This window comes from Podarcis raffonei, chromosome 12, assembly GCF_027172205.1.
Source record: "Podarcis raffonei isolate rPodRaf1 chromosome 12, rPodRaf1.pri, whole genome shotgun sequence".
NCBI classification, from domain to species: Eukaryota; Metazoa; Chordata; class Lepidosauria; order Squamata; family Lacertidae; genus Podarcis; species Podarcis raffonei.
This window is the reverse complement of record NC_070613.1, coordinates 27063900-27079475: the sequence shown is the minus strand read 5'-3', so window position 1 is coordinate 27079475 and position 15576 is coordinate 27063900. Positions and strand designations below refer to the sequence as shown.

The 15576-nt window shown below is 42.1% G+C and overlaps 2 protein-coding genes across 3 annotated transcripts; one reads left to right on the top strand and one right to left on the bottom strand.

The window, feature by feature from the left end:
• Positions 1-1938: 1938 nt before the first annotated feature.
• CLXN (calaxin) lies at positions 1939-10225 on the top strand. 2 transcript variants are annotated; one of them, XR_008327100.1, is made up of 6 exons: positions 1939-2293; positions 3580-3735; positions 6339-6443; positions 7617-7782; positions 8217-8321; positions 9875-10225. XR_008327100.1 is itself a non-coding variant. In XM_053359402.1 (6 exons), the coding sequence occupies exons 1-6, from the start codon at positions 2236-2238 to the stop codon at positions 9923-9925; spliced, it is 627 nt and encodes a 208-aa protein (XP_053215377.1). In that variant the 5' UTR covers positions 1939-2235; the 3' UTR covers positions 9926-10225. The 2 variants fall into 2 exon arrangements, 1 of the variants encoding a protein (XP_053215377.1); XM_053359402.1 differs by having other exon boundaries at positions 7617-7768.
• Positions 10164-15444, bottom strand: RBM48 (RNA binding motif protein 48). The gene is made up of 5 exons (XM_053359403.1): positions 15282-15444; positions 12803-12993; positions 12440-12585; positions 10886-11433; positions 10164-10358 (listed from the first exon to the last, which is right to left on the bottom strand). Exons 1-5 carry the CDS (start codon positions 15405-15407, stop codon positions 10260-10262), a joined length of 1110 nt encoding a protein of 369 aa, XP_053215378.1. The 5' UTR covers positions 15408-15444; the 3' UTR covers positions 10164-10259.
• Between the last annotated feature and the right edge of the window lie 132 nt (positions 15445-15576).

Sequence of the window (15576 nt, the reverse complement as noted above, 5' to 3'; positions counted from 1 at the left end):
AGATGAGCAGAAAAATACAGTGATACCTCAGGTTACAGACGCTTCAGGTTACGCGTTTTCCAGTTACAGACCGCGGGAAACCCGGAAGTACCAGAAAGGGTTACTTCCGGGTTTCACTGCTTGCACATGCCCAGAAGCACTAAATCGCGTCACACACGTGCGCAGACACGGCGCTGCAGGTTACGAACGCTGCGGGTTGCGGACGTGCCTCCGTCACGGATTACATCTGCAACCCGAGCTTCCATTGTATTAATTTGGGTCACTGCAAAGGTAGAAAGTAAATTGTTACTATTGTTCTCAGGAAGCCTGTTTTGTTAGCCTTTTCAGAACACAGGGAGAAAAAGCAGTGGGTCTCAAGGTTGGATACCTCCTCCCACCAGCTTCTTGTGGTGCAGAAGTTTTTTTAAAAAGCAAATTGCTGTCAAGATGGCGTCCAGTACTATGGTGGGATGTACTATCTTGTGGGAAATCCTAAGTTCCTTTTGACTCAAAGCCATACATACGTAAAGTGATCTTGGGCTGTCTAAAACTGGTGTAGGCTATACACAGATTACTTTTCAGATAACTGTGTAGCATTAGGATTACTTGGAAGTTTATCATTGAATTCTTTGAAGATAACAGTAATACTGCACAGCTTCCTTGGAAAACAGTGTTTGCTTACCATTTCTAGCCATAGGGCAGAATGAACAGAGATTCTAGACCAGTGGTTCCTAACCTTTTTTTGGCCATGCCCCACCTAAGCATCTCTAAAATCCTGAAGCACCCCCCCCTGTGACATATAATTCTTATTATTGAAAAAGTGAACTCATATTCACATAGAGAACGCCTAAAAGGCCATCCACTGTTAATAACACATTCTCTAATTGCCCCCCTTTAAAATCAAATTGCCACCCTGTGGGGCGTGTGCCCCACGTTGGGAACCACAGTTCTAGACTCTGTACTGTAAGGTGCGTTCCCAAAACCTGCAAACTAAAAATGAGCCCAATACATCTGGCCAAAATCATGCTGAGTCGCACCTAGGCTCACACCAGCTTTAGATATCGGTGGAAAGCGAATTGTTACTGTAGCCTTATGAGGCTTTGCCCTCGGGTGGGAAAAATATTGCGCCTGGGAAAGGGAAGTGGGAGTCAACAGACACTCAAGGAATAGTTTCGGAGAAAAGGCTTTTATTTCTACCATCCATGAACTGGTAGAAGGAGCAAGTGTGATAGTCCACAAAAGCATGCACGAGTTCACAATCATGTGCACAAGCATATATACCCCTTTCTAGTTCCCTCCCCCTTTCTCCTCCCTCAGGAGTCCTGCCCCATGTTGAGGTTCCTGAGCATGTACAGAAAGCTGTCTTGGGACTATTGTGGACTCTTGGCAGGAAAGGGGGTGAGGGGGTTTTCAGAGTGTTGCCATTGTTTCATTCTTGTGCTTTGACATGGTTCCCGGAGAGAAAGCAAGTTGCAATGTGGTTCTGAGAAAGGCCTGAGAAGACAATGGGCTCTGTTCTCTACCTTGTTGCAATCTTTTTAGTTACAGCAAGTGGAATGTTTCTGATGCTTAGCTGCTGAGAAAATGATTTTGGAAAGCTTTGAGAAGCTTTGAGCCTGCTTGGGGGGGGGTGACTTCGGGCCTAGGTGAGGTCACCTGTCCTCACCTTCCTTCATTACAGGTGAGAATTTAGACCTGGGGATCCCTGCACATGAAAGCATCATTGAAACATGCAGGATTTTGTCAGCAGCCAAGTAGAAAGAATGGTGGGAGCAGCTGGCTCCAAAGGACAAAGAAGTTACTTGCTCTTTTTTGGGGGTCTTAATTACAGCTTAATCCTAGCCCCATACAAATCAGTGGGGCGGGTAACGAGGGTCTCGGGCGGGGATGTCGGTCTGGCGCTATATATGCCGTACCATATATTCTCCCTCCTCCAGTTTCTTTTATTCAATGTCCATAGTCCCCACCAGCCAAGCAGCCCGCCTTCCGCCCTGAGTTTCCTTCCCTCGGGCTATTCCTCCTTGGTTCACTTCGGACCCTAAAAACGCCACAAACAAGGAGCAGAGTGACTGAGGGAAGGGCGAGCCCCAGGGCGGCAAACGTTGCCAGCCTAAAGAGAGCCTTAAGAGGGTCGGGAGCGCCCGCCGCCTTCCATTGCGCCTCTCGCGTCGGGAGCGGCCGGCCGGGCGGAGCCTCCGTTGCCACGGCCACCGCGTGGCGGCTTGTGGCGTCCGCGGTCGCCCGAGGAGCCCCGAGATGAACAGGAAGAAGCAGCAGAAGCTCGCCGAGTCGCTGTGCAGAACCGCGAGGCACTGTGAGTGGCAGGCGGGCCTTCCCTTCCCCACTCCCGCCAAAAAATTGTTTTTAAAAATGGCTGTCCCCGCAGCATTTGCCCTTACGCTTTTTACACGCGGTCAGTCGTTCAGGGCGTCGGAGCGAGGCCACCAGGGAGCCCCGGTTGACACGCGTGTTCGTGGGTGCGCCCTGTGAGGTAGCTCGCATGACCTAACCTACCCCACAGGGGTGTTGTTGAGCGGATAAAGCAGGGCCCCGCTGACCTCCCACAGAGGAAGGCAGCGTAGAAATGCAATAATGAAAGCATACACGGGGCCCCCAAGGTCCACACATAGTTTTAGCTGTGTAGGATATGGCCCTCAACATTGGCTGGTAAGCCAGTTTCAGCAACTCCCAAGAAAGGCAGCATTCAGCAACCCCAAAATTTCTTTTTCAGGTTGCAATCCTACCGTGGGTGTTTTCCCAATTGATAACTTCTGAGTAGACATGCACAGGATTCCACCATCGAGCTAGAAATCCAGCGTATTCCTTTGGTTGCTCAGAGGAGCCCATGTTTTCCAATGCCCATTGTGTGCTGTTCTTTTTAATTTGTCACCATATCAACATGGGTCTCCTCCCAGGTGAATGTGCTCTCTTGCTTTTTGAAGTGCGTTTGGTGACAACACAGTGCCCTGTAGGCAGAATGTCTTGTCTTGCAAGGTTAGATCCTATTTCTCTTTCAGCTCAATTCCCCTGGTGTCTGAAGCCTTTTCTTTTTAAACAAGCTTTCGGTTTTATGGCTTTTTTAAATCTTTTGGCTCTGAGGTCCCTATTTTTAACCCCTATCTTTAATGCTTTTTTCCCCCTCTTGAATTGTGTTTGGTATATATTTAGTGTTTTAAGCGGTATTGTGGGGTTTTTGTTATGCTTTGTTAGCTGCTTTCAATATCTCCTTTGGGAGGGAAAGTGGGGTAGAATTGTTTGTGTGTGTGTATATAAAAACATGTTGTCTGCCACATTGCAGCTATCCAAGAGATGTAACTAAATTTCAAAACCATGCTAAAGACCAGGTTGTGACTGAACCCCTTTCAATAAATGTACTATTGTTATGAAGATATACCGCACAATCCTAGACATGCCTACTCAGAAAGATCTGCAATGTCAAAGAGGCCTGAGCAAATTAAAAGGTCTGTATCTGATGCCAAAAGGATTCCACCCTGGACAAGACTTCCTGGGGAAAGCATACCAGAACACGCTATAAATATTGTGGAGATTTTTCCTTTTTTACCACTTGCTTATTGCCATAACTTCTATTTTATTTCATAGTCAATAAATTTGAAGTGGAATGTCTTATAAAGCTTTTCAACAATTTGGGGGTGGAACCCAGCGACCGGCATGCTGCTGTTGGTTTGGATCGTAACTCCTTTCGAAATATCCTGCATGTCACATTTGGTATGACAGATGACATGATTATGGACAGAGGTGAGATTACATAAATTCTTGCAAAATTGTGATATATGTAAAACATCTATTAAAATAGCATCTCGCATAGTTTTGAAAACATTTCTATTCCAGTACCCTATAGTTATTCACAACATCAATAGGGACACATGATAATAATTGTTCTGGTATTACATTAAATGCTTTACTGTTTGTTACTAATAACAACCCATGAATATGCATGAGTAATAGGTAGGTACTGGGAGTACTGTTTGTGTTTGCCGTTTATAATGTGGTTTTTGAGCAACTCAAAAATGGCACCAATACAAATATTGCTATACAAGTTGCTATGTAGCTCGGGGACCACCATCCTTTTTGGGACAGTGGGGGAACATTTGGGAGTCTGAGAAGCTATTGTGGGCACAACATACACTGCAGTCATTGATGCACACATGCTTCACATTCACTGCAATTGTGCATGCTTGCATGCTCCACTGCCACTCGCATGCACATTCCCCATCCCCACTCCAACAATTAGGGTTACAAAGAATATTCTAACTTATTTCGAGTCTAGTTTGGTGGGGAGGGAAGAGAGGAGTTGATCTTTCTGGACAGTGCACTATTTATGTATGCATGTGAGGCTCACTTCTCCCAAAGGGTGTGGGAGAATGTGACACGTTCAATACCAAGATGAAAATCTGCCAGGCTTGCATGTTGAGCATGCTGCTTTATGGACGTGGTAAAGGTAAAGGGACCCCTGACCATTAGGTCCAGTCATGACCGACTCTGGGGTTGTGGTGCTCATCTCGCTTTATTGGCCGAGGGAGCCGGCATACAGCTTCTGGGTCATGTGGCCAGCATGACTAAGCCGCTTCTGGCGAACCAGGGCAGCGCACAAAAACGCCGTTTACCTTCCCGCCGGAGCGGTACCTATTTATCTATTTGCACTTTGACATGCTTTCGAACTGCTAGGTTGGCAGGAGCAGGGATCGAGCAACGGGAGCTCATCCCGTCCCGGGGATTCGAACCACCGACCTTCTGATCAGCAAGCCCTAGGCTCTGTGGTTTAACCCACAGCAATTTACAACCATCAGGAGCGATGCCTCAGCACCTTCCACGTGTGCTGTGTCAGGAAAATTTTGGGATATCACAAGACAGGACAGAGTTTCAAACAAAGATGTGCTCTCCAAAGCCCACATTCTCAGCGTGTTCACACTCCTGTCTCAGAGACATCTGTGCTGGCTTGGTCATGTCCACAGAATGGAAGATGGCAGGATCCCAAAGGACGTGCTCTACAGGGAGCTGGTTTCAGGCACCATGCCTGTTGACAGACCAACTGTGTGTTACAAAGATGTCTGCAAATGTAACATGAAGGCTGGCAACATCAACCCTGCTGTGTGGGAATCCTTTGCAGATGAAAGTGCCTGGAGACAGAGAGTCAGGTGATGCATCCCTAGCAATGACCAGATGAGGAATGGCAGCTGGGAGGAACACAGAGAGAAGAAACACCATGGTGCGTCTGCAGCAGTACAACCAGACACCTTCATCTGTCCCAGCTGCAACAAAACATGTCTCTCCCGTAATGGTCTCTATAGCTACAGCAGGCACTGTAACCTTCCAACCGTTTGACTTTACCTCCAAAGGCACACTCCTCCATTGTCTCCTGAGACAGATGGTTGCCAACAGCATAAGGCATTTATACCCTGCCCTTTAGCCAACAAAACCATAAGAGCTATTTAAAATAAATTGGTACTAAGCCAAACCTCACAATTCAAAAAGATATGGCACACAAAGAAAAAGAAATGGGAGGATGGAAATGCAAGCTCAAGAACAATCGCTTCAAGTTATAGTTCTTAACTGTTCCTCCAAACATTAACTTGCAATAATTTAGCTTTTTCTAATTTGCTGAAAATGTCTGTTCAAAGTAGCAATCTTCCCCCAATATCAGTTTATTGACATAGAATAGTGGAGATATTTGCATTAGACACATTATACTAACTCATTTTGAGCAGTAGTCAGTGTATGTCTAAGTCCTTGCTCTGTGCAGCATTGTGTAGCATGACAAGAACATTTCTGTTGCTCTAATGAGGCAATTTAGATGAGTAGCAGTTAAAGTGTAAAGTACACTACAGCTGTTAAAATGTCATCAGAAGCTATGGTTACTAAATTACATAACCGTGTTTTTAAAACTCCCACTTGGTGACACAGAATTGTTCCAGCATTATGACTTGGATCCAAATGCTACTTTAGGTTTACAAAGAGGTCATGGGCGCTGTAGGATTTGTTTTTCTTTTGAACAAAAGACCCCCTCCCCTCCTCTGTATGCCACATCAGAAGCTGCTTTTGAAAAACCCCTCCGTTTCAAATACAATTAGCTATATGAAAGGGGAAGCTGTTTTTTTGAGAGCTACAAATCTAAAGTTCCTCTGGGTCGAAAGAACTTGTGGATGAAGAATTGCTTTGAAATTTCTAAAGGAATTCTTGTGTATTTGAACCATATAGTTTGTAAGACACAAAGACATTGGGTGAGCGATTGAAGAAAGGTAAAGGGACCCCTGACCATTAGGTCCAGTCATGAATGATTACTTTGCTGCAAATAATTTACAGTATTTTGAAATATACCATAAGTTTTCTTCTCCTTTCAGTGTTCCGTGCTTTTGATAAAGACAATGACAGCTGTGTCAGTGTAACAGAATGGGTAGAAGGTTTATCAATATTTCTTCGGGGGACACTGGAGGAAAAAATAAAATGTAAGGTTTCCGTACCATTAGCAGGTTTTTACGCTAGTCTTAAAATCTAAGACAATTTAAATGACAAGTGTATTGCTAAAGTATGCGAGCGATTTACTTTTAAAAATAGGAATGTTTCATCACTCATTTTACTACATTTTTATCCCGCCTTTCTTTCAAAGTGCTCAGGTGGCATATGTGGTTCATCAGTCTTGTGCTTTTGTTGCTGAAAACCCTGTAAGTAGATGAGGCCAAATTAAACTTAGGACAGGCCCTAAGTTTAATTTAGTTTATATGATGAACCATTTTCCAGCTGTGAACCAACATTGCTTCACAATGTTGTTATTTGCATCATAACAAGAGAATACAGTACAACAAAACAATAAGAATCAATCCTTTAAATCAATGGGGGGAAATATCAAGACATTTTGTTTTTGAATAGGGATTTGAACCCATATCGTCTCTGTTTAATTCCAACACTACAAAATTCCCTGACTGTGAACCCAGATCTTATGAACCATCCTAGTTTGTAGTTTAGGTCCTTTAGGTAAGAATGAGAAGGCTGCTCTTATAGCCACTCCTTCTGCAGCTGTTTTTACAAAGTACTTGTCATGTATTCCATCACAAACTATACTGCCTTCACTACCATAGAGTATATATCATTTTGGGAATGGCCAGTCTACTGTAATACTGAATTTGTTTTCAAAGAATTTGCTTTCCAAAATCTGGTATTGCGTCTGAATATATAAGACACGTAGATAAAATGTTTCCTGTTATCAGTCTTAGGATTCACTTCATATTCTCTCTCTCTCTCTCTCTCTCTCTCTCTCTCTCTCTCTCTCACACACACACACACACACACACACACACATTTCACAAAAGGTAGGTGGTCCTGCATGAAATGCAAAAGAAAAGTAAATGTATGAATAAACAGGAAGTAAGTGTCTAGCTTGGGGGTGTATAGAGTTAGGTTGATTTAAAGCCAATATATGATATTTGACTGTAAATATGCAGCAGCTTATTTGGGGGATGGGGGGAATTCCACAAAATGTCTAAAAATTGGCTTCAACAGAGCAGTTCTTGGTTTACTTACTTTAAATATAACCTAGTATCAGCTAAGTTCTCTCATTATGTAAAAGTGCTTTATTTGATATGTATGCCTGCTTTACATTAAATCATTTGTCCTTTCCAAAGATTGTTTTGAGGTCTATGACATGAACAGTGATGGATATATTTCACGGGAGGAAATGTTTCATATGCTGAAGAACAGCCTGCTAAAGCAGCCATCGGAAGAAGATCCTGATGAAGGAATTAAAGATTTAGTAGAAATTACTTTGAAGAAAATGGCAAGTATTGTAATGTAAATATATAGTTTCTCATGCTTTTGTTGCTTTTGTGCTCGTATCTATAATGTGCTCATATGAACTATTGGTTTATGGTAAGAGAGAAGCTCTGCACCTACATTTTTACAGATGAAAAAGAAGCACAAATTGATTCAATCTCTCCAAGAATACCTAAAAAGATAATTCAGCAGACCATCTCCTGAGTATACTAATTGGCAATACCAGGTTAAAGTGCTTACAAGAATTGGAGCAAAATACTTCTAAAGGCATCAGCAAGGCAGAGAAACATACAATAGTAGCCAAAAGCATCTCATTATACTATGCTAGCAAGCTGACAGTGCATTTGTATCTTTACTCAAAATAAGCCCATTGGGTTTAATGAGGCTTACTCAGTTAAATGTATGTGCATCCTAAATGCAACTGAATTAACTAAAAATGCCTGCTTTTGCAGGACTATGACCATGACGGCAAACTCTCTTATGCGGATTTCGAAAACGCTGTGAGAGATGAAAACCTCCTTTTAGAAGCATTTGGACCATGCTTACCTGATATAAAGGTATTTATGCAATCTATAAATGCCAGAGTTGATACAATCAGAGGCAGGTGAAGCTTGTGGGCTGCCTAGTCATGTTGTTACGGATACCCTTCAGCTTGTGCAATATGCTGACACAATCTGCTTGGAGAAACTGTTTACTAGGCATTTGCCTTTCCTGATTATTGAGATCTGCCAGACGTGCACTGGGTGTGTAGAGGTAGTGAATGTCTCCTTGAGATGATATGGTTCCTGCTGCCCTTCAAGAGGCACTAGTAGGCTCCCCTTTTAAATAGCCAATTTTTTTGGGAGAACTACCACCTTGTTTTAAATATTCTATTCTTGGGCAAGGTGGTGGTGCATGTGACAGCTGGACAACTCCAGGTAGTATTGGATAACACTGGTTATTTGGATCCATTCCAAAGTTTTTCTTCCTAGTTTTGGGAAGAACAGCCTTCCTTCTTCTGAATATAAGGGGCGGGGAACACAGCTTTATCAGTTCTCTGCAACCTCAGAGGCTTGCAATATCATAAACCATAGTGTCATTCTGGGTGGTTTGGCTGACCAGGTTTGACACAGGTGGAATGTAGCTGTGGTGACAATGATTCTCAGAGGCGTTGAGGGTGGGACACTAACCACCATGGATGGAAGTCTACAACTAGTTCTTGATAGGGTTGCACTCCCCCCCCAAAGAACCAAGTTTGCAGTTTGGGACTACTGTTGGCCTCTGGGCAGTGATTCAAAAGAAACAGAAATGCGTCCAATTTCCTGCCAAAAATACCACACTGTACTTAGATAAAAACTTAATAAATGCTGTCCCAGAGCAAGTTGTATGGAGCCTGAAGAACATGTTCACATTTCTACAAACTGTTAAACAGTTTGCAAACACTGTTAACACCTTTCTGTTTAGGTCCCTTGGGGGTCATACTTGGCCATGGCATAGGGCTACATTTCAAAATACAGTATTTATTTATTTTTTAAAAAAGTGAAAAATCAGGATAGAAAGAAGTTTGGTTATGGGTGTTTTCAGAAGCACAAGCCCAGAAACTCCCAAGTACAGTCATACTTGTTACGTTCAGTTCAGGTTACATCTTTTCACGTTGCATCCCGCGGTGACCCAGAAGTAACGGAATGGGTTACTTCCAAGTTTCGCCGCTCACACATGTGCAGACGCTCAAAATGACGTCATGCACATGTGCAGAAGCAGCGAATCGCGACCCGCAGACATGGGTTGCGTTCTGCTCACGTTGCAAACGGGGCTCCAGAACAGATCCCGTTTGCAACCAGAGGTACCACTGTAACACGAAAAAACTGTTGTTTTTTAATTGATGGGAGCCTCAAGAACAAGTTGTGATATGACATGGGAGTTTGCTGTTCACATTGGAAGGAGCAGAAATCCCACTGGGGCATGCACAATAAATGCATAATAAAGATTCCTTGATATAAGAGGAAAGTATTAAAAAATTACTGTTCAAGTATAGTGTTAATGTTTTAAGCTTCAGAGATATTTTATATTGTATAAGACTAATCATATAATAAATACTTATTTTAAAAAACATTCTCATTTTACTTTACAGTGCAGAATGGCATTTGAATCACAAGCATTCCAAGATAGTCCCGATCTGTAGCTCTACAAATGACTTATACTATGTGAATGTCCTTGAAAAGGATACCATTAATCTTTTTAAGTAAAGGCAAGTCAGAAATATTTTTCTCTATACCTTTTCCTCTATTTTCATAATGCCTTCATTTCAATATACTTGCTAGAAAAACCAGTAAGACATTAATGGAAAATATTTTGATGTGTCTACACTCTTGTGAAGCAATACATTCATAAGGACTACAAAAACAATGGAACAAGGTACATTTTAGTTGAATTTCAGCATAATTGCTAAGTTTATTAAATAAAATGTACAAGAATACTTTAATTATGCCAGATCAAGCCATACTTTCTAGTAAGAACTATATTCGTCGTCTTTGCTTTAATGTTGGCTTTGCTTGACTATTCACTGATATTCCACCAGATAGATCTGGAGTTTGAACTGGAGTCTGAACAGGAACCTAATATGGAAAGAGGAAACTAAACTTAGTACATTTTAATTATTCATTAAGCAGTTACTCTAGCTAGATCTTCCAGACAGTTAACTGAACTAGCTGTACAGCAGGGAGTCAAATAAGCAAATTTTCTAATGACTTGCAGCTATTTCTCGATTTACATTTCACCCTACAAATTGTGTCACTAATTATTTTTAGAACCAAAATAAAGAAGGTCCCCTAGGATACGAAGAAACATTGTTTTTGCTAATAATTTTTAGACCAATCTACAGCCATAAACAAGAAGTGCCAGGAAGCTAGTAACACAAATAGTCAATTTTACAAACCTTCCCTTAAGCTGCACAGTATTAACATTTAAATGAAAGTTCTCTAATGCAAGAAGAATATGAGGCACCTTTGTCCTTCATTCCTCTCTCAAGCAGCTATGCTTAAGAAATCAACATAAGACATAGAAGAGCAGCTTATCACCTTAAATAAACAACTGCTATCCAATTTCTGAACTACAAACCACATATTTTGAAAATATAGCATACCTCCTTTAGTTTATTACGAATCAAGTTTGCTGAGGTATTCAATGACTCATCCTCCAGGTCTATTTTAGGTGTTTCTGGTAACCTTGGACCAATAATTATTTCTTCACTATTAATGTCTTTTCCAAAAAGGGCAAGTTTGTTGTCTTCATCTCGTCTCCTCTTTCGTTCCTGCAGCTGAGTTGTTCGAGGCATAAATCTGCCAAGTCCATTAGTACAAGGAACCTTTCTTTGTGGGTCGCAGTGGGTTAATGTATTGTGAACTCCTTGCTGCAAGCCCTGAGCCATTAGCATCCTCTGGCCTGAACACTCAGCTGCTTCAGCACAGTCACTAACATTCCGAGGTGCTGCTAACATACTCTGACATTGCTGTCCTAAAGGAGATGTTACACTTCTCAGTGGCAATTCATAGTAGGATGATTGCTGAGGATGACCAAGATGTACAGATTGATTCCAGTTACTAGTGGCTGCCTGAGATGTACAAGATCCAGAAGCATCTAGCTGCACAGCCTTCTGAAAACTTGTACTGGAATTCTTTACCTGCAGTTGATCTTAAACATAAAACACAAGCCGTTAACATTTTGAATACCTAATATTTTTACACAAAAATACTTTTGAGTACAACTGTGCTACAATGGAATAATTTGACATTAATACTGGCATTTGTATTAGAATCATAGGAGTTGGAAGGGTTCCCAAGGGTCATTTAGTTAAATCTTCTGCAATGCAGAAATCCTGCTCACAGCGACCCTGGATGGGCTCAAACCACCAACCTTCTGGTTAACAGCCAGATGCACTGACCCATTGTGCCACTGAAGGCACAATTCAATGTTCATATTTTAGAGAGGACAAGTACTAGTTTTAACTACTATGCTAATTCTTAAAAATTTTCATTGGCAAAATGGAAATGTTCCTCCCAAAGTAGAGGTGTCGCCACAAACACCGCCAAGGAGAAAAACTGTTTAAACTTTCCACCTATTGTGGACTTAATCCTGCTTGTGGGGGAAGAGGCATGTGGCACCAATTTACAGTTCAAAAAAGTTCATGTTAAATGCAAAGGTGTGTTAAATATCATATTAGTTTGGCCCTGAGTTTACCCTGGAACAAATCGCAATGAAAGAGCCAGGTTTGTTTCATAAAGGTGGTGCTTGCCACCCTACACTCTTTAGGAGGAAGAGTAGGATATAAATTAAATCGTAATAATGGCTAAGTACAAGAGAGTCAAAACATTTTTATACTAGACTAAGTAGCCAGTGGATAGGGTTTCCTTCATATTTTATATATGACAATTGAGCAATGGTTCTGTCAGACTGATGGCTAGTATGCTTGTAGTCTAACAGCTTTATACATCCGTTAAAGGCAAACAATTGTTTTAATAAACTATTATTCAAATTGCATCCTGCAGATATCTCTGGCACTGGTTATGCTGTTTGCCTCTACTCTTTCCCTGTAGCACAGCATACTGTGGTGGATTTGGAGTAATACAGAATGAATTCAAATTTAACTAAGCATACAAACCAAAGACATTTAATTTTAGAGAAGTATACAGACACAAACCTTTGCTACTAGTTGCTTTTGCTATATACTTCCTCCTGTCTTGTAGTTTCTCTCTAGTCTCCTGTATAGTCTCAAATTCTGGAGCATAGCACACATGCAGCAAACTGCCAAAGAAACTCCGTTCATCCAGTTTTCTTTTGGCTATCCTAACAAAGATGAAAGTTAAGTCAGACATTAAACATTATCCAGTTACAGCAGCAAACGTTTTAAAATCTGTTTGATCCTAAAACAAAGTTCAGTTATGGCATCACAAAAATCCATTTAACTTACACACAAATATTACTTAACAAAAAAGTCAACACTGAGTTACTATAGGGTCGTGGGGGAAAGGAAGATGGGCTATTTTTGAAAAATTACAAATACCTTGCACTCTGTATTTTTTGGAACTTGATCAGGTAAACTTCTGTAAACTCTTCTGCTGGATAGTCATCTAGTGGGTTATATTCTTCAATGGTTCCATACAATGCAAATTGTTCAACTAATTCCTTCATAACACCCAGGGCAGGCACACCTTGTATTAACAAATATCGAGATTCTAAGTTGATGGTATAAACCTGAAAAACCACAGCCACATTAATATTTTTTGCCTCAGTTACAATCTCAAGTACCTGCTTATTAAAATATGCTTTTAAGTGTTATACTATTCTGAACTCAATCATCCATAGACAGCTCTAATGTAAAGCAACTCAATTAGTATGAGCGCTATACAGGAGAAGCAGAGCGTGTTCATTTAATAATGGTTGCCAACTGTAACCAAGATATTAAGAACAAGCCTCATTTTTTTAGCTGATACTACCCTAAATTGGTTATATAATATTTGAACAAATGTTAGTTATTGGTCAGTATACAAATGATGTAAATAAATAGGTATTTTAATAAATTAATTACTTGGTAAGTACCCTTAGGATAGCCCTTGTTCACCCAGAAATTGAAAATATTTCACCAACTATAGAATTACAAAGGTCATGGTGGTTATATGTCACCTTATAGATCATAAGTGCTGCTTTTGGACTTCCCATAGGCATAATTGGTTGGCAACTGTGGGGAGCAGCCAGGATGCTGGACTATTTAGGCTTTGGCTAATCTGCGGGTGGCGCTGTGGTCTAAACCACTGAGCCTAGGGCTTGCCGATTGGAAGGTCGGCGCTTTGAATCCCCGCAATGGGGTGAGCTCCTGTTGCTCGGTCCCAGCTCCTGCCAACATAGCAGTTCGAGAGCATGTCAAAGTGCAAGTAGATAAATAGGTACCGCTCTGGCAGGAAGGTAAATGGCATTTCCGTGCGCTGCTCTGGCTTCGCCAGAAGCGGCTAAGTCAGGCTGGTCACATGACCCAGAAAAACTCTGCGGACAAACGTCAGCTCTCTCGGCCAGTAAAGCGAGATGAGAGCTGCAACCCTAGAGTCATTCGTGACTGGACTTAACTGTCAGGTGTCCTTTACCTTTAATCCAGTAGGGCACTTATGTTCTTCTAACTTTTGTGCATGTGTGGCATTTTTTGCAACACCCCTGAAGCAAGTTACAGTGGGGGAATGTCAATGGATATCTGATGCAGAGATTCTTGAAAAGAACACGGTACCTTTTTCTGATCCAAGATAATACTTGCTTTCTTAAGCAAGAATGCATAATCAGGATAATTTAGTTATGTCTTACAGTTGAGAGTTCCTAGAATACTAGGAAAATGTAACACTGAAGTGAGCTTACATCCAACCCTCAGCATAAAAGTACAATAAAACATCTCAACAAATATATGCCAATCCTAAAATACCCCTCTTTGGAGGACTGCATTTGCCACAGTTTATTCATCGTATACAGATATAGAATGATCTATGTAGGGAGAAACAGCATCACCTATACTTGAATTTAGATTTGACAATTAAAGAAAATAATCCTATCAGTACACAATTGGTTCTAAAGAAAGACAGCCAAGCTACAAGTAACAAATCGCTCTTCTGGCAAAGAAGTATTTTAATAAAGCAAAGTATTTGCTATACACTAAGAATTCCAAAGGAGGGGCTACTACAGAAGGTGGTCAACCACCAGCACAATCTATATCTATGGGAGCTAGAATTACTCCCTAGTTCCCTTGAAAAGGAGATTAGACAATTTCACAGAAAACAGCTGTATGAGTGTCTTCTTCATTTAGCCATGAGAGCTAAATGGAACCTCCACACTCAGAGGCAGCACTGTATATCAATAAGCACTCTGGTCAGTGACCAAAATAAATCTATTCATTTGATTGTATATCAATAAACAGCAGTCACTGGAGGAGGAAAAGCTACATGCCTTTCTTGCGGCTCTCATGAGCATTCGGCTGGACATTAGGAGAAACATACAAAAATAACAAGAGCCTGCTGGATCTGGCCAGCGGCCCATCTGGTCCAGCATCCTGTTCAGTTGACCAACCAGATGCTTGTGAGAAACCCACAGGCAGGATTCAATCACAAAGAGCACTCGTCCCCTCCTGTGGCTTCCAGCAACTGGTATTCAGAAGCATTACTGCTTTCAACAAGATGCTGAAGGGAATTCGGTCTCATTCGGCAGGCCATTTCCTCCTGTCAACGCGGTTCGTTGACATTCTCTCAGGATCCATCCCTTGCTTTATTTGCGGTGTAGTTATGGGGCTTGCGTTTATTTCAGCAAAGTCCAGTCGTGTCAACTAGCACCCAACGCGCCCCCCTAGATTGCCTGCAGCCGCTGAGATCTCCCACTGTTTCCAACTGATTTTTGTCGGTCATTTGTGTTAGCATACCGCCTTCCAGAGGGAGGATGCCAGAAGACATGGGGAAGGGAGCTGCGCAAACACACGCAGGCAGGCGGGCCCAAGTCCCCCCCCCCCGCTTTACCTTCACTGCGCGTGGCCTGCGCCCCTCGCGATATTTGGCGCGCGAGGCACAGATCGATTGCTGCGCGTGGTGCTGATAGACGCCGCCGACTTCGCCTCCGCCGCTCTGGTGACCGGCCGCCGCCATCTTCCCGTCACCCGCCTCGCCCTCCCTCCCCTGTCGCACATTCCAAACGCCACTCGTCTTCCTCCCACAAAAACAACCAATCCGGTAGAGATAAATCAGGTATAGCGCGCTCTCATTGGAAGGCTGAGGTAAGCGAGTGAAAGTTGAACCGAACCAGGAAACAAAACAA